We start from the raw sequence: 25,072 nt of genomic DNA, 5'->3' as shown, positions 1-25,072 counted from the left end.
GAGTGAAAAAGCCATCGCTCCAAGATCAACAGATAAACCCATCTTAGCAGTCTTCCATCCAAAACAAGGCCTGGCAACCTATGCCAAAGGTGATGTGAAGAATCCTATACAAGTACTCCCTAACACAACCCCTAATTCCATCGCCATCCAGGTCAGCGACTTGACGGTAGTGAATGTCTATAAACCTCCATTAACGAACTAGCCCTCTCGCAGTGCTTCCACCTTCAAGCCACCCCACCATCACATAGGCGACTTCAACAGCCACCACAATTTGTGGGGCTATGACACCAATGATTGCGCAGGAGAAAAACTGTCATCACAGGCAGTGGCAGAAGACCTTTGCCTGCACTACAATGCTAAGGAGCACGGCACTTTTAGGTCAGCACACTGACAAAATGCTATACGCCTGACCTTTGCTTTGTATTGCAAGAGAAAAACAGCCACCTTTTGCCATCAACAAGGATAGTATTTGACAACTTTCCCAACAGCCAACACAGACCCATTGTGATTCAGGTCAGTCTCCAGATCCTGCTATTTCGAAGCCTCAGTTGAAACTTTCAGAAAGCAGTATGTCCAAAATATGGCAGGCATAGAGAAATTTGTGAAGTGCATGCCCCCAACCTCTGCCAATTATCATCACCTCATTAGCCTAATAACAGCTGCCAAAGCCAACATTCCCACGTGATACAGCAAGGCTTTCACCACCTGCTGGACATTAGAGAGCAAAGAACTGCTCTGGCAGTATAAGGCAAAAGAAAAACTGCATACAGCAAAAGCCTTGGGCCTTTCCCTGCAGCCATATTAGGAGAGCAGCAGCCATGAGCCAAGAAGCTGAAAGTCACATCCTCACATTCCTTCTAAATTCTATCAAAACAATGTAATATCGGGCTGGTAAGAAGGCACCCTTGCTAATAGTGCCCACCATCACCAGATAAGCAAGGAATCTCTTAAGATGTTTAAAGAAAACTTTGTTTGATAGCACTCTGTCTGGCAAGGAATCACTTATCAATAGTTCTGATTGTAACACCCATACTTCCATTGTTTTTGCCTTTATGGTTCCTACTTTTCTATTGTTTATCTGTATGGTCTCTGTCTGGTTCTTTGATTGTTTCCATCTGTTGCATAATTAATTTTGCTCAGTGTAAATCAACTATGGTAGTGGGGTCTGATTAGTTAAATAATTGTTTCATAATGGGCTAGGATTGTTGAAAATTACCTTTTTATACTACTTTGGTTAAGGTACAGCTAAGCAGGACTCAAGTTTCACTATATAAAATGGGTTCAAAAGGAAGCTCTTTGGGACCAACTCCAGGACACAGTCCCAAGATCAGAGCTGCCAGACTTCAACACTCTGCCAGTCACACCATGCAGAAGCTGGAGTCCTCGGATGACCTGATCCTGGCTGGCCAGCAGGAACAGTTCATCTGCCTTATTGGGATTGGTGAGCATTGTATGCTTAGCGTGTGCATTCTGTTTTGGTAATTGTTAACAAAAAGGTTAAGGATATTACTGCGTAAGGCTCTTTCACTGGTAAAAAGATCCTGCAAACCCACAGAAGAGTACACCCTGAGCCCTAGGAATTGGATATGGGTAGGTGTCTTTCCCCCAGAGCCTTAGGAACTGGGAACGGGTGGGGATGCCTAAGTCAACCCTTGAGCCCTAGGAACTGGTAAAAGTGGATGCCCTGGAGTGTGTGGGTATCAGCGTCTGATCTTTATAAGGGAACAACTTTTACCACATACTAAGCCTACATGTAGCTAATGTTTGGCTGAAGAAGATGATGGTTTTAACAGCGTTAAACATAACATGAAGAAAAGTAGATAATGTGATGATAGTTACATTATATTTGAATTTTCGTGTCTCAGTATTACTGAGGAAAGTCCATAGCCAAAACATGTCACTTGTTTTCAGGTGTTAGTAAATGAAAGCATGAGGCCAGGGAAACTACAGAGACATTTAGAAACTGAACACCCAGAATTCGAAAAACAAGAGCAGCAATTTTTCTTTTGGAAACAAGAAGAATTAAAGCTTGGGGGAGTGGCAGGGATGAGAGAAGTCATGTATAAAGCAGCAACTGTTCCTCAAAAATGCTTTAAATGATCTTGTGTTGTGGCCAGGTGAATTGCAAAAGGTAAATCTGCACACACCATTTACCAAACAATTCAACTTCCAGCAGCAATAGACGTGTAAAATTATGACTGGGGAACAAGTAGCCATGGTACTGATAACCATTTTTATGTCAAATAATACCATCCACCGACACAATGATTATCTTGCAGAAAACATCCAGAAGCAGTTGACAAAACAAGTTAAGAAGAGGCAATAAGGGTTGGAAGAGACCTCAGGAGGTCATCTAATCCAACCCCCTGCTCAAAGCAGGACCAATGCCAACTAAATCATCCCAGCCAGGGCTTTGTCAAGCCAGGCCTTAAAAACCTCTGATGGAGATCCCACCACCTCCCTAGGTAACCCATTCCAATTCACAGACATCGCCTACATGGCTCAGCTTCTGATGCATATGGGATTTGACAAAGCAGGTATAATAGTTGAAGACTTATTTTGCAAAGAAATCCTAAGCTGAACAACTAGTGAGGAAATTTTCAAGATCCTTGATTAATTCATACTGGTTGAAGATCTTAACTGGACTACATGTGCTGGGCCGTGCACTGATGGGGCAGGACCATGATCCAAAAGAAGAGTGGGACTGCAGGACAAGTCAAGATGCAAAACCATCTGAACTATAGTGTCCTGAACTCTTGAATCTAGTACCTAAGTCAATTAAAAAAAAAAAAAAAAACATTGTACTTGGTTGTAGGGAGCCACCAAGTTTTAAAACATCCTTATGGGAGCCATAGCACTAAAAAGTTTGGGAACCACAGTGCTAAACACCTAGAGCCAATCCTCCATTATCTCCATGGTTAAGAAAGTGTTTCCTCCAAAGCAGTCATTCTTTGCTGGCCCAGGATAACAACATCCCAAATTTCTTCCCAAACGTACGTTTATTTCATGATAGCACACTATTGCCCACGATCATGCAAAGACCCACAAGCATCTAACTTAATGCAAAGACATATATGTATTTAACTGTATATATGTATGTAGTCCTGTTGCCTTTAATGGAATTATGTATACCAGCGTTTCTCAAACTGGGGTCCACAGACCCCTAGGAGTCCCCGAGGGTAACCCTGGGGGTCTGCTAGCCACGGTGATCAACTTCTCCCCGTCCCTCCCAGCGTCTCCTTCATGCTGGGGAACTGCTGTTCCCCAGCGTGAAGGAGGCACTGGGAGGGTGGAGAAGGAGCAGGGAACCTGGTTCCATGCCGCTCCCAGAAGTGGCCAGAATGTCCCTGTAGCCCGGTGGAACAGGGAGGAGGGTCTCCGTGCGCTGCCCCCAGCCCAAGCGCTGGCTCTGCAACTCCCATTGGCTGGGAACTGAAGCCAATTGGAGCTGAGGGGGCAGTGCCTGCAGGCAGAGGCAGCACATGGAGACCTCCAGGCCCCACACCTAGGAGCCCCTGCCAGAGGGATGTGCCGATCGCTTTCAGGAGCCACCCTAGGTAAGTGCCAGTCACCTCACCCCCTCCTCCACCCCAATCCCTTCCCCAGCCCAGAGCCCTCACCCCGCACCGAAACTCCCAGCCCAGAGCCAGCACCCTGCACCAAACTCCTTCCCAGAGCCTGCACCCCTACCCCCTGCCCCCGCCTGGTGAAAGAGAGTGAAGGTGGGGGAGAGCGAGCGACGGGGGTGTGTGGAGTGAATGGGGGCATGGCCTAGGTGAAGGGGGCAGGGTTAGGGCTGAGCAGTGGGGGAACTGCAGGGTCCCCAAAATTTTTAAATCAAAATGGGAGTCCTTGGGTTGCTAAAGTTTGAGAACCGCTGATGTATACAATTAAGGTGCAAAAAAGTCTTTGCAGGATTAGGGTTCATGCTAGGTTCAGTTAATTTTATTTTGAAGTAGTCTCAGAAATTTTAAAAAGCAACACATCTAAACATAGCACGAAGATGGTAAAATGTCAAACAGTGATAACAGTGACCTGAAGTAGAGCCCTGTGTAGCTCCAACATGTGTACCTCCCATCAACAGAAGTTGGTCCAATAAAAGATATTCTGTCTCTTTCAAGCATTTACCTCATACAAAACAGTTGTATTCCCATGCAGGAGAGGTGCATAACAAACGTAGGAATGGCCAACTACCCAGCCTAAGTCAGAAGCTGCCCACCATACCTAAAATAAAATAAAAATTAAATTCAGTTTAAAAAAAAAAAAGTGTTCCAAAAAGTTTTAATACATGCAACTACAATTTAAATAGCATTTACCTCTCCAGGTCTGAGTCCATATATAGCTGACATTGTCCAGTTCAACATAACCGCATAGCCACCTGTTGGTCTAACAACACCCTAAGTGAGAAGTAATTTAAAATTAAGATCACTTAAAAGGCAAACACACATTAAATCTCTATTAAAAAAATCTCATTACTATAAATTAGCTAGAACAGGGGTCCCCAACCCCCGGTCCGCGGCCCGGCCTCTTACAAACCGGGCCGCGAACCGACCCAGTGGACCTCCCGCAGGCTGCGGGAGGTCTACCCGAGCCGCGGGACGAGCGCTCCCTCCGCAGTCATGCCTGCGGGAGGTCCGCTGCTCCCGGGGCTCCGGTGGACCTCCCGCAGGCATGACTGCGGACGGTTCGCTGGTCGCGCGGCTCAGCTGGACTGCCCGCAGGCACGCCTGCGGTAGGTCCACCGGCTCCGGTTGAGCTGCTGCAGGCATGCCTGCGGGCGGTCCAGCTGAGCCGCGCGACCAGCGAACCGTCCGCAGTCATGCCTGCGGCAACTCAACCGGAGCCGGTGGACCTCCCGCAGGCACGCCTGCGGGCAGTCCAGCTGAGCCGCGGGACGAGCGCTCCCTCCGCAAGCATGACCGGTCCCTGGTCCTGAAAAGGTTGGGGACCCCTGAGCTAGAATATTTAAAGTTGTCTAACTTCAACTTTGACATCCCTGCCATATCAGGATAATATAACAGCCCAATCCTACAAATATTTGCTCATACAAGTAGTCCCATTGAAGAACGGCCAAGCACGGATTAAAATTAACTTTTGCATTATTACCTGGAGGATCAGTTCAAAAGACAGAGCAAAAAAATAGATCTGATCTCAATTATTTACACAACACAACCATCACCCAGCTAAAATCCTCTCTTTAAAATCAGTTTTCCACACATTTACAAACAAATTTTATAAAACATTTAAAATAAAAGAAAATTTAATGCAAGTATGTACAGAAATTAATCTTCTCCTTCTCTTCAGTAACAGAACATAAGCACCATGCTATGGAATATTATATATATTGTTGTTAACAGCATCTTGCACAGTCAGTTATGTTGAGAACTAGAGCTGATCGAGAATTTCCAACCAAACTAGCTCAATGCTGATTCATTGAGCCCAGAATATTTCACAAAAACATACTGAGTCTGACAGATTGGCTATCTGGCTGCTATTTCACCAGTGCTGTACAGCATAGGGCAGAAGAAAAACTGACAAGAATCACAATCAATTTCATACACTAGTGGCAGGGTCCTGGGGAGCCTATTTCATTTTGGAAACATCATGTATTGAAGTTTTCAAAGCAAAATTTTAAATAGAATGTGTGGGTTGCAGGAAATTTTGAAAAAAAAAGTTTTATTCCAGTCTAAATCAAATTTCAAAAAGGTGGAAATTTTCCCCTAACTGGAAATTACGAGTTTTGGTCAACTCTATTGACATCTAAAAGTTGCTTCTGGGATGCAGTTAGCACAGCAGTCGCTAGAAATTTTGGAAGAGTGGGGATCACAGGACCTATGTGCACCTACTTATATAAGCTTAGCTGTAATACCCCACAAATAACTTTGCCATTTCATCTAAGTACTTTATTTTAATTCTCCAAAAGAAGCATCATGCATTTGACTCCTCTGTGCTTTGATTAACTGTATTGCTATCTGTTTGTTAAAAGCTCCTAGTCACTGAGGGTAAGTAGCGTTCCTAGCCTTTTTAGTTGTATTTCACCTCAAGATGAATAGGCACCTGGGAATCCCTTCCCCCTCTCTCAACCTATGTCCTTTCATGCCAGTCATTGCCTCTATTTTAAGATTTTCTTTTCTATTCTCTGCCCCCATTTCTCCGTCTTATTTGGTTTTCTTCTTGTTGTGCAATTGTATTTTTAGCTATTTATCCCCAGTTCTGCTCACTCAATATTTTCCTCTACCTACCAGGCCATTCATTATGTATTCCACTGACCACACCCAGCCACCAGCACTACACAGCTCTCTTTCCAACTTGTTATGATATAGAAAAGTTTTTGCAGTACCAGAATGGGGCAAGTGAAAGGGATGGAAAAGCACATAGCTGGCACCTCTGGACCCAGATTTCTCAGTGACATGCTCTTATGTACTCCCACCCATCTACCACACTCCCTAGAATCAGTAAACCAAAAACAGTTTAGAGTTAAGTGTCATGATATTATGTATCAGAGGGGTAGCCATGTTAGTCTGGATCTATAAAAAGCGAAAGAGTGTCCTGTGGCACCTTATAGACTAACAGATGTATTGGAGCATGAGCATTCGTGGGTGAATACCCACTTTGTCAGATGAATGCAGTGGAAATTTCCAGAGGCAGGTATAAATATGCAGGCAAGAATCAGTCTAGAGATAACGAGGTTAGTTCAATCAGGGAGGATGAGGCCCTCTTCTAGCAGTTGAGGTGTGAACACCAAGGGAGAAATGTCTCATTGAAAGGTGACCTAGGCCAGAAAGAGTTAATTAACTCACAGACTGACAGATATTAAGTGTCTGTTTTCCACAAAGATATAATGGGCTTTCCACTTAGTCTTTTAGATGCTTCCTCCATCCTCCCACCGCTCTCCCATGAGGGGAGACCTTTTTACTGTGTCTGAGAAGACACTTAAATCTGCATCATATGTGATTAAATGGAGTATTGCTTCAGACATTTTACTGAAGAAATACTCCTTTCCTTTGCGGTAAGAAAGTTCTAACACAAACCCTATGGGCTGCTGCTTTAGTAGTGTACAGTTTTAGACTGCTCGTAGCAAGAGAATCAGCCAACAGGCAAAGGTGAAACAGGTTTGACATTTAATCTTAAAATAATGGGGGACAGCAGACAAAACGTAAATTTTCATTAATTCTTGGATACCTTAAGTTTTTGGCTAAAGTTCCTGGGGGTTTGGGGGGGGGGGAGAATTGGAAAAAAATATACAAATATACACAGGAAAATCTTTTAATATAGCAATAAAGTAGCCAAGAAAAAAGTTTGGGGCATTCTGTGTTCTGCTCAGCATATCAGAATTCTTCTGAAGATATATAACTGACTGAATTTGAAAAGCATATGCTGCCTTAGTTGTCTAACCTTATTCAATCTCAACTTCCTCCATTTAAAAAAAAAAGGAAAAAAAAGGAGCATATGAACATTACATTTGACATTAATCAACATTACACCCTGATTCCAGTTAAAATTCATGGACTTATCTAATCCTCCTTTATTCAGTATAAAACAAACAAGTGATCACAAAGTAAACACTGTTGACCAACCTATCACTAAATTATTATATAAACATATCACACTGCTAATATAGAGGGTGCATACATAGATAAGAAATATGTCCCTTCTCCTAAAGAATTTATATTAAACAAACATTTAGATTAGAATGCATTTTATTTTATGTCATTCACATTTAGATCCACTAATATGATTTATTGGAAGACAATGAACTTTAAATCTTAAAAAGTTAAAGTAATGAAATGTGAGTAAATGAGATCAAAGCAGTTCTAACAATGCTTATCATTCATTGAGGTGAGCTTTGGCAAACATTTTCAGCCTTTTAATTAAATGCTCTCTGATACGGAACAGAAAATAGTTTGGTGACAGATATTTATACTAAAGATAGTACCCTACCTTGGGCAAGCCAGTCGTTCCTGATGTATAAAGAATGTAAAGTGGATGATCTGAACGAACAGCAACACAATCATGAGGCTTGGCTTTTGCTATTTCTTCATCCCAATCAAGATCACGACCTGAGACTAGAGGAACAGTTCCCTATACACCAAGAAACACAGAAATATTCAATGAAATTTAATCAGATGGAATAAAAGACAGTGGCTCAAAAGATATGCAGCATCCAGTCTCCCATATGGATACCTTGAACAAAGCTAGTATACCTAATCTCTCAGACACAGAAGCTCTACTAGCTAATTAAAAGTTATTTAAATCTCATGACATGAAAGATCTCAATTAAAATGCACAGCAAAACATATTTGATTAAAAAGGAAAAAAAGGACACCAAGAAGACACGTAAAAAGTTAATAAGCAAGAACAACTATAAGTTTACCAAGTGAGGTCGACTGTATATGAGAACTTTCTCAGGTTGGTGCTGTATCATCTCCAGTGCTCTTTCTAGAAGCGGCATGTATTCCACTCTTCTTCCTGGTTCTATCCCAAAAGTTGCAGTTACAACAAGTTTGGGCTAAAGTAAAGAGGATCATAGTATATTAAAAATGTTTGCCATAAAATTATTCAGTAAATAAAGCCCTTACACACAATACACACATTTACTTCATTTCTAAGAGAACATTGTATTCTTCACACATACAAGTTTCTATATTTTTTAAAATGATTGTTTAGATCATGTACTCTTCATTTACACTGGGAGTGAGAACATTAAACTGCACAATTTAAAGTCAGGGCACCTCTGACTTTACAACAACATACAAAATGTTTTGACATAACTTCCAAGACCTTGCCTCCAAAAATTAACTAAACCAAATGTATATTAGTCCTATTCCAAGAAGTAAAAGCCAACTAATAGTCAGACTCATCTTATTTAGAACTGAACCAATCTTCTCTCCTCTGAAAAATGGCAAGCACAACAAGAGTGCTCTTAGTTTATACTGTGCAATCTCACAATCTGACCAAGATAGTTTATTGTGTATATTACCAGAAATCTCATGATGGAGGCAGTGGCCCCAGCTCTATAGTTACAGATGAGTTAAGCTTTGAACTTAGAATGGGACTTGAGTAGCTTTCTTATGCATGAATAATACAGTGTACCATCTCCAAATTTGTTAGTTAAGGAAATTCATTAATTAGTCTGAGTTAAAAATATTTTAAAAATCTTTTTGAAATGAGCTTTTTAAAAAAAAATAAGTTCAGCATTTATCATCTCTCTCTTTTTGACCAGAATAACCTCAACAACAGAATAAGATAGAATCTTCAAACTTTCCATATAGTTCAGCTTAATTAAAGTAATGTGGAGGCTACATTTGAATAAATTAGTTTGTAATTAATCTAAAATACTAACAACTATTGTCTCCCATTGTTATGTTTATAGACTAGTCAGGGCTAATTTTGCTGAAGTTGCTGTTTAAGGGGTCCCATGTGATTACCCTTCCCCAGCCACTCTGTATGCTGCAAATCTATTCTCAGGCAAGATCAAGTTAATTGGAGTGAAACTCATGCTAGGCAAGATGAATATTTTCTCCAGAGTATAGGGGCATTGATTGCGAGTGTCATAAATGGCTCCCCCATTCTTCACCCCCTACCCTTTCCTATCTTTGCTCTCTCTCACTCCATATCCCTGCTAACCCTGCCATGCTTCCTTCACATCTCTGCTCACATACAGCCTTCTTCCCATTATCTTTAGCTCTCCTGTCCTGCTTTCTGGTGTTGAGGTGAGAGGGATATGCAAACTCTTTTCCCTCTGAAATCCCCATTCCCTACCTTCAGTGTAGGCTACACACATTCCTGCTTGTCCCCAGTGCATCCCGTCTTGCCTTCCTGCTGTCCAATTTGTCTCTGGACTTTCACAGATAATCAAGATTTTTAAAATTGAATAAAATAAATTTTCTTTAAAAAAATCAAAATTTCAAAGTTTCATAACCTTCAAGCTTACTTATATGCTAATACTTTATTTTAAAAAATATTTATGCAATGTGTTATTATTTATGTGTTTGTAATATATATTACACAATCGGCAGCGTTAGTACAGACAGGGCATCAGACGACACCAGTGCTTTAACCATCTTGTCATCCATATCTGCTCTCAGTCAGATTAAAAGGCCTGCACAACATGCGGCTCGTGAGGGCTCACTGTGTGGCTCGCGGGAGGTGAGTAGGCAAGCGGTGGGTGAGGGAGAGGGGCTGAAGTGGCGGGCGGGCAGTGACGGGGGCTGAGAAGGCAAGCCGGGGGGGGGGGGGAGCTAAGGAGGCGAGCGGGCGGGCAGTGGCGGGGGGTGAGAAGGCAAGCCAGGGGGGTGGGGGGGCTGAGGAGGCGAGCGGGCGGGCAGTGGCGGGGGGTGAGTGGACGAGCCGGAGGGGAGGGGGGCTGAGGAGGCGAGCAAGGAGTCAGTGGCTGACCTGTTCTACTGATCTGGTCTGGCTCCCATCCCCTCTCCAAGGGTTGCAGCTGTCTGGAGGTGCTGCCTTCCAAACCTTCCTCATTCACACCTCATTCATTCAACAGGGCAATTGATTACAAGGTTGGGGGAAGATCTTCTTCTACTTCTAGCAAAAAGACATTTTTCTTTTACCTTAATTTTACTACCTTAGGGGCCTGCTATAACATATTACCAAGGTTCAATACTGCTGTTTCGGGGCTGGGTGGTGCTGGGGGGGATGTTGTGTTTTGGGGGGGGCTTGGCGGCACTGGGGGGGGGGGTTCAGCAGGGCCGGGGGGGTTTGGCCCTCAGCTGTTTTCTTTGGAGTAATATGGCCCTCGCCGCTTTACGAGTTGTAAAGGTCTGGATTAAATTAAACAATGATTGAAATCCAGCATCTGTTCTACCATATTTCAAAAGCTTCAATTTTCTACTTGTCAGCAGCATTAGTTTCCCAGAATTCACAACCATAAGTTGCTATGAGAAAAATAAAAAGCTTATTTTTTCATAATGACTTATGAATGGAATTCCTTGGAAACTAACTGACAAGAAGAAAACTAAAGTCTTTAAGATGTGGTGCTAGCAAAGACACTTGTGCATCTCCTGGATGGAAGAGAACAAATGCTTATTTTAAAAATATTACTGAAGAGAAGTGGAATCTGCTCTCAAAAATCAACAGGCACAAACTTATGTACTTTGGTCACATCAGGCATAGAAACAGAAATAATGCAAGGAAGTTATTATGGAAGGAATGGTGTTGGGTCATCATAGTAGGGGATGACCAGCAAGGAGATGGATGGGTGGATGGTGTGTGGCAGATCATTGGGAAGTCAGCTGCTGAGTGTGCAAAGTTAGAATGCCTCAAAAAGGCTTCTGAAAATTCTATGCTGTCACCACTATTCAGACATAAATAAATGGACTTTACTGCTGCTACTACTATCTGAGCTACACTAAGCACTTTTACCATAAGACTTGTGCTTATTTGTTGTTCTGGAGTAAAGTTGTCACATGAGCATGTCAGCTTTATTTTTTTTAGTAAGTTTCTAGCCTTCATGGATGTGGAGAACAGCATGAAAACATGAATAGAGAATGATAAGGATTAGAAAACAGAAGACCAATGAACAGAACCCTCACATTAAGAAGCTCATTTTTGATTTTGTAGTTCTGACTCGTAATTTGGGACTGACAATACTACACACACTCTGTTGATTCCACTAGTGGAGCTGCACTGGTGGTAGTGCAATGGCGGGAAATTTTAAGGGCGGGGGGGGCAGGAGGGAAGACTAATGTTTACATAGTTTTACTAGCCGGACTAGCTGCCACTGTGTGGGCATATAATCCATATGAGATAGGACTAAAGAGGAGTTGCAGTCAAGTATTCTGTAACATTCTGCATAAAAGCAGATAAATCATACTTACGGCTATGATTTTGTCACGGAGATTGCAGAAGCCACAGAATCCGTGAGACCTCTGTGATTTCAGCCCGCGGCGGCTGGGAGCTGCAGGGTCCCCCCACCACCAACAGTGGCCGGGAGCTATGGGTAACCACACTGCCTGAGGTGGCGGGGGCCCCCTGCAGCTCCAAGCCACCATGGGCAGTAGGGACCCGCCCTGCAGCTCCTGGCCGCTGCAGATAGCGGGGGGACCCCACAACAGCTCCTGCCACCCTGAAGCACCGAATTGGGGCCCCGGCAGCTGCCCAGCTGCTGCAAGCGGTGTGGGGACTCTGTAGCTCCCCACTTTGTCACAGATGTTTTTAGTAAAAGACACAGACATGCCAAGGGCTCCAATTAATTTTTCTTATTGCCCATGTCTGGACTTTTACTAAAAGTATCTGTGACAAAATCTTAGCCTTAATCATACTGTAAGAGTGGGTAATAAAGGTATATAGTTGCTTTTTAAATCTATGGAAGAGTGGACTTTTTAAAAAACATGTATTACAAAAATAAATAAATAGTTCTTTAAACATAAGATTGGGCTGCCATTAGTCTGAGGCAACCATGTCTCTTAAGTGCCAGGCTCATCATCTTGGTGCCTAATCACACAAATGGTCCAATCATCATGATGATAATCAGGAGTAGCCATTTATAGATGTATCTGTGTGCAAGAACAGTAGTCTTGTTCAGAATAAATCGGGCCCCTTATTTTTGTTTTTTTCCAACCAAAAACCTCTGGAAAATTCCTGGGTTTTGAAAAATCCAATATTTGTATTTTTCCGGTTTCTACTCTGACTCTGTCCCTGCTTGAATTCTCTGGACATGGCTCCCTCCTCGGAGACCCCACAGACTTCCTCAGCATGCCTGCGCAGGGAAGGTTAAATTGCCCTGTTGGTGGCTGCTGCGACTGCGGAGTGAGACAGGCAGGGAGCCTGACAAGACAACAAACTGCTGCACAGATAGGCCACAGGGAACAAGAGGCTGCACTCATGAGTAGTGGCCCCCCTCCTGACCAGCTCCCCCAGGAATGTAAAGCACCTCCGTTCCCCTATCCCCACCTCCAACATAAAAACAGCCATACTGGGTCAGACCAAAGGTCCATGTAACCCAGTATCCTGTCTTCTGACAAGGACCAATGCCAGATGCTTCAGAGGAAATGAATGGAAGAGGCAATCACCTACTGATCCATGCCAAGACATCCACTCCCAGCTTCTGGCAGTCAGAGGCTAGGGAGACCCAGAGCATGGGGTTGCATCCTTGACTATTTTGGCTAATAGCCATTGACAGACCTATCCTCCACGAACTTATCTAAGGCTTTTTTGAACCTGGTTATAGCTCACAATATCCCCTGGCAACAAGTTCCACAGTTTGATTGTGTGTTATGTGAAGAGGTCATTCCTTTTGTTTATTTCAAACCACAAGTGCCCCTGTGAATAGCTGGGCCTCGAAACCCCCTCCCTGTGCCTGCTCCTCCCCATGAGTGCCCGGGCACTCCCCGTCCCTGTAATAGCCCCTGTGAGTAGGTAGGCATTACCACCTGGAGAGGAGCCCCAAGCCACAGAGTCCCTTCCACTTCACTTGCGAGACATAGCCTGCTCCTGGGCCAGGAACAGGTCACTCCAGTCCCACTGTGGCCTGGTGGAGCAAAGCTGAGGAACTCATGGTGCAAGGAGGAGAGCAGTGGCAACCACCCCCCACCCCACCCCACCCCACCCCACCCCACCCCCGCTGCTGGTACGTCTGTGTATCAGTGTCAGGCAACCAGCAGAAGGGTAGGCTAGCCTAGTGGTTGGAAAAAGTCTCAAGCCTAGTGGTCAGGCATCAGGACCAATGTTAGACTCTGGGACTAGGGTCAGAGGCAGAGGCAGAAGCTGGAGCCAAGGGTCAAACCAGAGGGCAGAAGCTGGAGGAAGCAGGAAAGCAGGCAAAGAGGGGTTTCAAGGTAGTGGCAGGACCGAGGCAAGGCTGAGCGCAAGGCAGGAAGATAATACAGAAGCAGTTACACTGACAGACATGAGCATTGAGCAGCCAGCGAACTGCTTTTGGCCTAAAAGCTGGCCTACTGGCCTCTCCAGCCAATCAGGGAATGGGGCCATAAGGCAGCCTGCTGCAGCACAGCTGTACTGACGAGGTTGCCTAGAGACTAGCTCTGCTGCAGGCCCTGATTGCTGACATTCAGTGACCAGAATCTGCTCTCTACTAGCACCCAGCCCCTGTGCTCCTAGCTGTGACAGGAAAGATGATGATTTTGGGACAGGGGTTTTGTTCAAGTACTGTTTTTGGTCTGTTCTTTCCAGTGTCCATCAGGTGATAGCACCCCATTTTTGGAAGAAGCTTCTCTGAGACACAGTGATGATCCCATTTCATGCTAAAATGGGTTGAAAATGAAAAACTGCATCTGAATGTCCACACTGCAATTAAACAGACTCTTAGCCGGAGTGAGCTGACATGGGCCAGCTATGGGTGTTTAATTGCAATGCAGACATACCTCAAGAGGCTTCAGTGATTTAAAGCACAGCATCTATAAGCTGTACATCCGACCACATCATATTTGAAGTGTCCTTGCAGTTTTCGTTTTACATTTTTCAAAGTATTAAAATAAGATGCTTAAACAAATGGTGTGTTTAGATCTAACAGACATTTAATGGCCATCAGAAAAAAGTATCTTATTTCAGTGTAGTAAAGTATATATATGCTCCACTTCAAGTGAGATGAGGTTATAACAAATGCCTGTACTCCCATTCCATATCACTTCATCTCAATTGACTTATGTCTATAGCACAGTCAATATCTGAGAAGACTAACAATCATCATGGTCTATGCAGCATTTCCAGAGCTATTTAAAATTCAAGACAAATTAAGGCAAGCTGGTACTGTATCTGTACTTTTCTATATCCAATAGAAAGTTCTTGTTATTTCTTATATTTGGGGTCTTCTGACAAGATCTAAATTGTGATCTTTCTCCCAAAAGAACTTCTCACAGATTGATCTCTGTTCCAAAGATGCAACTCTTTCTAGCATATCATACCAACATGAGGTTTGGTACCTCAATGTTCAATAAGCACAAATTATAGTACTAACTAGGGCAATTGCTAAAGAATATCTTACTAACTTTGAGTTGAGCACAATGCCATCTACTACACAATTATTTAAATGCATATGCTTTAAAATAGTCCTAAAATAATTTGTACTAAATGTTTTAAAAAGCTGTACAGAGTTCTGAAATCTGCACAAATCTTGAAATTTCAGTATGAATGTGGCTCACCTCGTCTTACCCTTTGATTTCATTACACATCAGTTTGTTCAACATGCAAGCTAGCTAAAGAAAAATTCATCAAGAGAATAAAACATAGTTCAATTAGATTTGCCTTTCAAATTTAAAACAAATGACAGCATAATCTAGCACAGAACCCAGGGCATGCAGCTCCTAGTTCTATGCCTGGTTTGCCACAGACTTGCTGTGTGGCCTTGGATAAATCACTTAACCTCCCTCTCTGTTTTCTCATCTGTAAAATAGGGATAATTATATACTGTGTTCTCTTTTGGAGAGAAGAACCATTTGCAAATATTAGCTAATTAATCCTAAGTACTATGAAAATGAAAAATGCTAGCTCTGTGCTATTACATAAATTGACCTTAAGGTTTTGCACTCCTACTTGGTTCTTTTCACAACATGATTTTGCCAATCAGTAGCATCCAAGGCTTAAAATTCATTCCTCTAGCTTGCTGAAAAAGCATAAATAAAATTTCGAGAAATTGTTGCGATTTCCCCTTCTCTTTTCCAGCTGTAATTCCCACAAAATAAATCATCAGAATTTAAAAAAAAAAAATAGAGCAGCACTATTCATTTCTAATAGAAATTGCTAGGTATTACTTACAGTATATAGCGTCAGACATGCATAATACTTTATAACCATATAGTGTACTTGAACATGATCTTCAGTGGAATAGCTCACAACATAATATGGACAGATGGAAAACAAACAAAAGGGAGAGGTACAAGGTTGGCAGTTTGCAGAATCTTAGACAATTAAGGGAAGGCTGGGTGAAAAGTGGGTTTCAAGCCAAGATTCTGAAGTGTAGAATGGTTACCACAGTGGAGGATGTTTGTTCTAAGCATAGAGAGCAGCATGATAAAAAGCCATACTTTTAAAGGTCAAAAAGTTAAAACTCAGTACTTGCTATAAAAATATAACACTCTGCATAAATATCTGTCTGCATTTTGGTACTTGTCAACAAAACAGGGCTATTTACCATAAAAGAGGAAATATAACAATCAATTATTTTCTATAATTTATGATGAGCTTTGTTTTTCTAAATGTTTGTTACCTTTGCATGATCAATGCGACTAGAAAGCTCTTTAGATGCAAATCCACCAAAAATGAGGCTATGTATGGCTCCTATTCTTGCGCATGCCAGCATAGTATACATTGTCTGTGGAATCATGGGCATGTAGATGACAACACAATCTCCTTTCTTCACACCGTATTTCACCATAACATCAGCTAACTTGGAGACCTGTATCGGCAAAATTTTCAAGTTAACGATAAAGAGATGTATAAAGCAAGCACCTCAATAAACAGATTAATTGCTTTTCCAGTTTAGGTGGCATCTCACAAAAAGGAACACAGTCAATATTAGATAATAACTGGACAACATACTTGACCATTTTATCATTGATCTTGCCATGAATCACTGGTACAGTTTACTTAAAAATTAATGCTGCTTTTCACTTTAAGCCACAGGAATGCTACATAAAATTAAAGTTCCAGTACAAGGTCAATGAATTTAGTCCAGATTAGAAAAAAAAATAGAGAATGCAGCAGCATCTTCTGTAAAGATGAAAAAACTGATAAAAAATATCGGCATTAGTGGCTTTACAAAGTAGAGCAAAGAAAAAAATACTCGAGCGATTTCATTTTAACTAGCTATTGATATTGCTGTTACAATTAACTAAAAAAAAATCTATGTAAGACATACAAAATAAGACCATGTTTGCAGGCCAGGTTTATTTTACTAAACTAAACAGATATGAAAAAAGCCAGGAAAGTATCAGAATTGTTCATAATCCAAGTTTCATTAAAACATAGCAAAGTCGGGCACAGGTCAATAGAGAAGATACCAAATGTTTTCCCAATTTTCTGTATTCTCTAATTTCTAAATCCTTTGGATAAGAGTTCTTCCACATTGTGTCTGTCCCAACATCCTTGTGATCCATTTAATTTCAGAGATTACTTTTTCCTCCCACCTCCAGATTATTTGGGCATGTAGACAGGTTTAACAGATTGAGCATCAGACTGAAAGTCAGGCCCTCCTAAAACCTAATTCTGACCCTGCCAGTGACTTGTACGTTCATGAGCAAATTATTTACCCTCGTGAGGCACATAGTTAGTACTGAGAGGTTATAGTAAGTATTTATTCATGTTTACACAATTCTTTGTACAGTATAAAAGAAACCACTAAGTGTTAGGTATTCATTATCCCCAGCTACAAGGATCATTGAAGATAATTAATATAACGTGCTAACAAGAAACAGGTAGGCATCTTTATCTTGGTTTATCTTGGTTTATTTGAGTTGGGAGGGGAGAGATGGTGAGGTCACAGCAGCAGGTTGGCTGGGGGCCAGGATGGCTAAGTGGGAGGGCTCATGGAAGCCCCTGGGTATATGATGAAATGATTATGGAATTCCTGCACTGTCGACTTATCTGCTGGGTACTCCCAAAACATTTAAAAATAAAGTTGGGACTTAATTAAAACCACATCCTGTTTCTCCTATCCTTCTTCAGGCTTAGCCAGACAATGCAGTTTAGTTGATGTCCTAAAGGTTAGGAAATAAATCCTGAACAGAGGTGGCAAGTTTTATATTTCTTCAAGGCATCACTCAATTTTTACATCAAGACAGCGAAACTATGAATAAGGATAGTTTCTAGTGGCACTTTTATCTCTCCCTTAGCTTTTTTCCCCCTTACTTCTTCCTATCAGTACCTTAGTACTGGGCAGATATTTTTGACTTCGTTTCTAACACTCATGAGATAAAACTCCTTGTCTTCATTTCTTCCTAATCTCTCCTCCATTTCCGTCCCTCTCTCTTTTTTGATTCAAGACTCTCAATCTCAGTATAAAAATATTCAACTGTTTAATCCATTAATCTTTCCATAGCGAGGTTCTTACCAAATCTTTTTACTAGATACTAAAATCTTTAGTCCATGGTGCTGGCATCTGTCACTTTAATGACAAGTCACCTTCAAAAATAGGCTTTAAGGGACTCCCACTGGTTATTACATCTTGCTACTGCTTGGCAGAGACTGAGCCACCCTGTTACACCTTCTCTTATTAGTTGAAGCTCGTCTGCATCACAGCAGTGCTGGTATTGCTTGTATGCATCTTTTCGTTTTGTGCTACCATTACAATAATGAAAAATGTCCATGAGCAGATCTTCTGCGGGTTTTGAGATTGCTTTAACAGCATCCTTCACTGAAAGATGTGCAATGTGAGAAACACAAGGCAGACAGTACACAGACATAAGTGCTGGAACTAGAGGTGCTGTCATACACCCTGGGTTGAAGTGGTTTCCATTATATACAATGTTTACCGTTTGGTTCAATGGCTCTCATCACCTCCACTACAAAAATTGTTCTAGCACCGCATACATGGAATTGACTGCTGTTTTATCTGACTTTAAAACATTGTTATTTTTTCCTATCATGAAAAGGTCAGAAGATTACAAATGCTGAAGTACTTTTGCCAAGCCATTGCAGAATATGGATTACCGACTGACTGCATTTGAAGGTTTAAAAACAAAAAACAAAAACAAAAAACCCCACACCCACACACAACCACTCAAGTTGGTGTTTCCCAATTCAAACATTGCAAAAGAATTTCCCGGTGGGTGAACAAAAGCCACTGCAATAATAAAAGCACTTTCCAACCACCATTCTGAATCAGTTGGGGAAACAAGCCCAATCACTTTAATGGTGGATGACAGTAATGATGTTTGCAACGGCAAGGAGGTTTGCAGTATCACTAGGTACTTTCATCAGACTCAAAGTTGTGAAAACAGACCTCTTGGCCATTGAAATATTAAATATAGTAAATGCAGAAAATCTGTTAAGTACAATAAATTCTGTTTTTTTGCTAACCACCACATTCCATGGGAGAATGTTACTGGTTTCTCTTCTGACTCTGCCAATGTCAGGATAGGAAAAAATAACTCTTTTTTAAATCGGATAAAACAGCAGTCAAGTTATATGAAAAAATTACCACTAACAGATAACATTCTTCAGGCGTTGAGACTGCTACATCTGCCTAAATAACTGCATTATGATGAAGACACAATTCTTAATCTACTGACATGATTTCCATCTGCAATGAAATCTGAGGGTGAAAAACAAACAATTGTGTAAGAGTGGAACCAGTATCAAGTAGGTTCTGAACTGCCTGATTTCCAGCCAGGGGTAACAAAACTGAATGAGTGGAGGGGCGGGGGACAAGTCCTGGACCTTAACAAAATGGGGACACAAGAAAAGTGGTACCCAGCTCTTTTGAAATTGATTGCTATGCTTCTGATTCTCCCTTATGATCAGGCTAGAGTGGAGCGTGTATTCTCCCTAATGCAGAGAAACACAACCATTTTTTATCTAGAATGTGCAGCAAAGTCTTATCTATTTTACTTGTAACAAAAACAAATGTTCTGGCCTACTATGAACTGAAACCTTCCCAACAGCTACCAGAAATTGCTAAATGCACAGCACTCCAGCAGATGCCGTCATACCAATCACTGTCATTGTAACCTTAAACTGAGATGCATAGCAACATGGGGATAACAACAGGTAGGATTTTTAAAAAGTTGTTGGTAAAGCATTTTCGTATGCAGTAATATTGTAGGAGCAGGATTTTATAATTGTACTATGAGAATTAATGTATGATTTGATTTCATCCTGCTAGCCACCCTTTTTGAATAGCAGAAAGGAATGACAGACCAGAACAATCCTTATGACTGATTATGGTCACCCTTTTGTTTTAGGATAAGTTATAATGTCTACTATGGTTTCCTATATGTATTACAAATTAGGCACTCTAGTTAAATATATATTTCTTTGTTTTTAAGGTTTAGAACGTAAGAGACAGGATCTTGTATTGTGTCTATGGGTATGGCTACACTGGCGAGTTGCAGCACTGGAAAACCTCCACCAGCGCTGCAATTAGTAAGTGGCCATACCTGCAGGGCACTTCCAGCGCTGCAACTCCCTGGCTGCAGCGCTGGCCGTACACCTCACTCAGCTGGAATAAGGATTCCAGCGCTGGTGCTGCAGCACTGGTCATCAAGTGTGGCCACACACCAGCGCTGTGATTGGCCTCCAGGGTATAAGGATGTATCCCAGAATGCTTTTATAAATTACTCTCTTTGTTTTGTTATGCAGCCTCTCTTTGTTTTGTTGTGAACGAGCTCCGATCGGAGCTCCGTTGCTTATCTAAAAAACAAACAGAGCTCCTGTTTGCTGTGATCATCTGTACCTGGCTGTAAACAATCAAATGAGAGGCAGGCAGGGAGGGAGTGAAACAGCGGGGAGTCGTGTTGGCTGCAGGCTGTTTGCAATTAAGAGTTAAGACTAAGGGGTCGGAAACATGTTCTGATTTTTCAATGCAGGAAGCTAAACTCACAGTGTTGGCTCCAAAAATCCCCTCTCTCTTTCCCCCCGCTCCCTGTCACACTAGACCCCACTCCACCCCCCTCTTTTGAAAAGCACGTTGCGGCCACTTGAACGCTGGGATAGCTGCCCATAATGCATCACTCCCAACAGCGCTGCAAATACTGCAAATGTGGCCACACACCAGCGCTGGTAGCTGTGAGTGTGGCCACACACCAGCGCTGGCCCTGCACAGCTGGATGACCAGCGCTGCAAACTACCAGCGCTGCAAACCGTAAGTGTAGCCATACCCTATGTTAAGGAGATTAGAGGAACATTGAAGGCCTGGGCCACAATGTAAATGGTTTTGATTATAAGATTTAGGAAATCTTAATTTACAATGCCTTTTCTTGCTCAACATAAAAACTGCTGTATACCTTTAACTGTAAAAGACTGTTTGTGTGAATGAGGAATGTATGCATCAGGAAAAGAAGGTGTGAAGGCCATTGTTAAAGCCAAATGGTCAAGGAAGAAGGAGTGAAGAGACTAAGGGTATGGCTACACTTCAGAGTTGCAGTGCTGGTGGAGGCTTTCCAGCGCTGCAATTAGTAACTGTCCATACCTGCAGGGCACATCCAGCGCTGCAACTCCCTGGCTGCAGCGCTGGCTGTACACCTGGGTCTGCTTGGGGTATAACGATTGCAGCGCTGGTGCTGCAGCGCTGCTCGTAAAGTGTGGCCACACACCAGCGCTGTTATTGGCTTCCAGGGTATTAGGTGACGCTTTTAACTATGCTTTTAACTAAATTACTCTCTTTGTTTTGTTATGATGCCTCTCTTTGTTTTGTTGTGAACTCGGGGCTTATCTAAAAAACAAACACAGCTCCTGTTTGCTATGATCAATCTGTAACTGACTGTGAACAATCAATTGAGATAACCCACTACCTTGCTGTGAATGAGGCAGGCAGGGGGATGAGTGTTTGCTTGAGGATAGAAACAGCGGGGGCAGGGGAGAGAAAGGGAGTCCGTTGGAGCAGCTGCTTATCTGGTCTGCAGGCTGTTTGCAGTTAAGAGTATATGAGTGGTCGGGGAAATTTTCAGATTTTGCAAGGCAGGGAGCTGATACACAGTGTCAGCTCCAAAAATCCACTCTCTCTCCCCCGCTCCCTGTCACACTCCACCCCACCCCCCTCTTTTGAAAAGCACGTCGCTGCCACTTGAACGCTGGAATAGCTGCCCATAATGCATCACTCCCAACAGCGCTACAAATGCTGCAAATGTGGCCACACTGCAGCGCTGGTAGCTGTGAGTGTGGCCACACACCAGCGCTTTCCCTACACAGCTGTACGAAGACAGCTGTAACTCCCAGCGCTGCACACCTGCAAGTGTAGCCATACCCTTAAGGACACCATCAATGTGCATCCATAATGAAGGAAGGAAGGGCAGACTGATGACCCTAAGGTGAAGGCTGGCAGCCCTAAGGACAACTGATTAAATCTAAACCAGGGCAGAATGACCCTCTCGGAGGTGTACTGAATGTTTACACCAATTAAGAAGTAACCGGTCAGAAACTAACACAGCAAAATCCATAGATTTCAACAGAGAAAAAAGACTGAGAACAGGATGCTTTGCCTTGGGGTTTGGGTTCGTCTTGCCACAGTCCAGAAGCATCGGATCGCAACCAACAGAGCCCGGCTCCCCTCTGCGACCAATCTGGCTGGCCACTAGATTGATCCAGACTCTGGACTGGTAACTATAAACATCAACTGGCAGGAGAGAGAGAGAGTGTGAGTGTGTGTGTGAGAGAGACTAAAAAGCATATGCTAACTGCTGTATTCTCAATAAATGCAGGGGTTTTGCCTTCTCCTCTATAAAAGATTTCGTGTGCTTTGTATAGCATAACAATATCATTTTTGTAAAGAGCTCTGACATGTTAGAAATTAAATAAGCCACTAATGAGGTTTATAAACCAACTGTCTATATAAATATAAACTTATTTATGTTTGCAAAAAAAAAATAAAAAAATAGTAACTTGATTTATATACCAAATCTCTTGATTTTTAAGACGGCGTGGGGGTTGGTAACACTGCATAATGGGTCAAAATGGGGAAAGGATTTGTGTTTTTTTATAAGTTTATTGTTAAAATATTGTCCTTTGTAAGAAATATAACAGGAGTAAAATACAATGCAAGATAAAACAAACAAAACAAATACAAAAAGATAGCATGCATAAAACAAAATATTTCAGGGAAATCAGGTATTATATTACACCCAACTCAATAGCTTCAAAAGGCTTAGCAGTAGACTAAGTATTTTTATAAATTGTAGTGTATATTAATCTGACATTCTCTCCTTCACATGACAAAAGAGCATGAAAATGTGTAAATTAGAACACATGCATAAGCTGTACAGAATTCAAAGACAATATTTAGACAGGACTCTACTACAAACAGCATTCCATGACCTGCTGACTTCAGAGTGTTTTGTTACATACTCGGGCCGGTTAACTAGTGCTCCCTGTTAACTTGGTTTGTTAGAAAGAGGAGAAAATGTGGAGAGAGGATGTTTAAGTTAATTTGTGCAGCTCTCTCATTCTTTACAATACTGTTATTTATTACTACTGTTCTCTCCCAAAGCTATTATTAGACCTGGACAGAATACACAGCCACAAACCTAGGAAACTGAACATCAATTTCAGGTTCCAAAAGGTAAAGAGCTGCATTTCAAATGATTTTTCAAAGTAAATTACTGCAAAGGGGGTACACTGGACAGGATTTACACAGGGATATTACATCATTAAGATAGCTATTTAAAAACAAACAAGAGACATACTTTATCAATAAATGCTGAAGTACATGAATAGCTGCATCACAACACTATAGTGCAGGGGTACCCAACGTGATGCCCACGGGCGCCATGTGCCTGCATCCTGGCCGGCGGACGCTCGACCGCCACCATGGTCCTTCGTCTGGCGCCCGCCAGACGAAAAAGGTTGGGGACCACTGCTATAGTGTATGTTGGTTAAAAAATCTTGAAAGTCAATCAATAAAAATGAAGGGTTTCTGCAGATCTCATTACAAGGTTAGAGAAGTGCTGTGATGTGTACCAATGTTTGCAACTACACAATTTTTCCTTTCCTAAAGCCAGTAACAGAAAACTCACAAACTGGACTATTTTAATGTGAGTACATTACACATTTGTAAACATATTCACACATTTCAGAACACTACACACAATTATGCTGTAAATATCTTTTTCCATGGAACAATTTCACTACAACAGTGACCTGAATTGCACTTTGGACACTGCAATCATTAAGACAATATAGGAGTCTCATTCTACCTCACTGAAGTTTACTTTAGAGTTCAGCACAGCTGATAAAGATAATTGAACAAAACAAAATGGCTAAAACATAGTACTGGAACAAGAAATCCAGTTTGATTACCAATTGCTGTATACAAATCTGCACATTAACTACAGAATTTATTAATCAGACATTAGCATCCACACTGTCGAAGTATTTTTCTCACTTAAATAAATGTACCATAATATTTAAAACCCTTACAATAGAGGTTTTATCAGGGGCTGACTGGCCAAGGCAAGGATGCTATGCTATAAATATAGGCCACAGTGGACATGAATTCTCCCAAATATGGAGCCTACCTTCAGATCCCCAACCAGCCTCTTTTCTAGGGTAGACACAGCCTTTTCTCACTATCTGGTAAGTGGCCTGTATTTTTAACTAAGAGAGAATTCAAATTTGTTCCCAGCTAGGTAAAAATATAGGTCATTTGCCAGACAGGTCAGGATGGTTTCAGCACTCCAAGCACTCAGGGGCCATCCATCTCAGGTTCAAACAAAACAAAAACAAAACACAAACGAACAAGATTCTAAGAACATACACACCTTTTTAAAAAAGGGAACGAACCTACTGCCATAGTACAATCTAGATATTACTCATACCTACGGTGATGAATCAGAGTTATAGATTCATCACTTATAAATTGAAGGTGTTGTCAAGCTGTCTGGAGTAGCTCACGACTGTGATTGCCAACCTCAGGGGAAATAGTTGTGAGTTCTATTCTTAGATCTCACCAACCAAGTAACAAGCGTGAACTCAAGAACTACAGCAGCCTAACCATAGAGTCATAGCCTTGGGTACTCCAATCTATCTTGCCATGGCAAACTTGCTTTTGTGACAGATGATCCCTTATACCAAAAAATCACAAAAATGTTCAGGTTATTCCCAGTCCCAAAGGAGCCGTCACTTACCCCATGTCAATTTCACCTTATACCTTACACTAAAGACCACACCTGTAGATAATCCCGTGATAAACTAGACTTATTTACAAGGTTGAAGCAGATAAACAGACACATAGATAAACAGGAGGGAAGGATAGCTCAGTGGCTTGAGCACTGGCCTGCTAAACCCAGGGTTGTGAGTTCAATCCTTGAGGGGGCCACTTAGGGATCTGGGGCAAAAATTGGTCCTGCTAGTGAAGGCAGGGGGCTGGACTTGATGACCTTTCAAGGTCCCTTCCAGTGCTAGGAGATTGGTATATCTCCTATTATTATTATAAATTAATTACAGT

At 42.0% G+C, this 25,072-nt stretch overlaps 1 protein-coding gene across 2 annotated transcripts in view; it reads right to left on the bottom strand.

Annotated features, from left to right (window-relative positions):
* Positions 1-25,072, bottom strand: part of ACSS3 (acyl-CoA synthetase short chain family member 3) — a 118,363-nt gene that overhangs the window by 78,286 nt on the left and 15,005 nt on the right. The window contains exons 3-7 of one of the 2 annotated variants that reach the window (XM_044979778.1): positions 16,184-16,372; positions 8,375-8,509; positions 7,942-8,082; positions 4,317-4,397; positions 4,129-4,224 (exon numbers count right to left, since the gene is read on the bottom strand). In XM_044979778.1, coding sequence (XP_044835713.1) covers positions 4,129-4,224; positions 4,317-4,397; positions 7,942-8,082; positions 8,375-8,509; positions 16,184-16,372 — 642 coding nt within the window. Of the gene's footprint in view, positions 1-4,128; positions 4,225-4,316; positions 4,398-7,941; positions 8,083-8,374; positions 8,510-16,183; positions 16,373-25,072 lie in introns of those variants that run through there. The other variant, XM_044979784.1, reaches the window with a different exon arrangement.

Source organism: Mauremys mutica, chromosome 1 (genome assembly GCF_020497125.1).
Source record: "Mauremys mutica isolate MM-2020 ecotype Southern chromosome 1, ASM2049712v1, whole genome shotgun sequence".
NCBI lineage: Eukaryota > Metazoa > Chordata > Testudines > Geoemydidae > Mauremys > Mauremys mutica.
The sequence above is the reverse complement of the archived record's forward strand: the minus strand, read 5'-3'. Positions and strand labels throughout refer to the sequence as shown.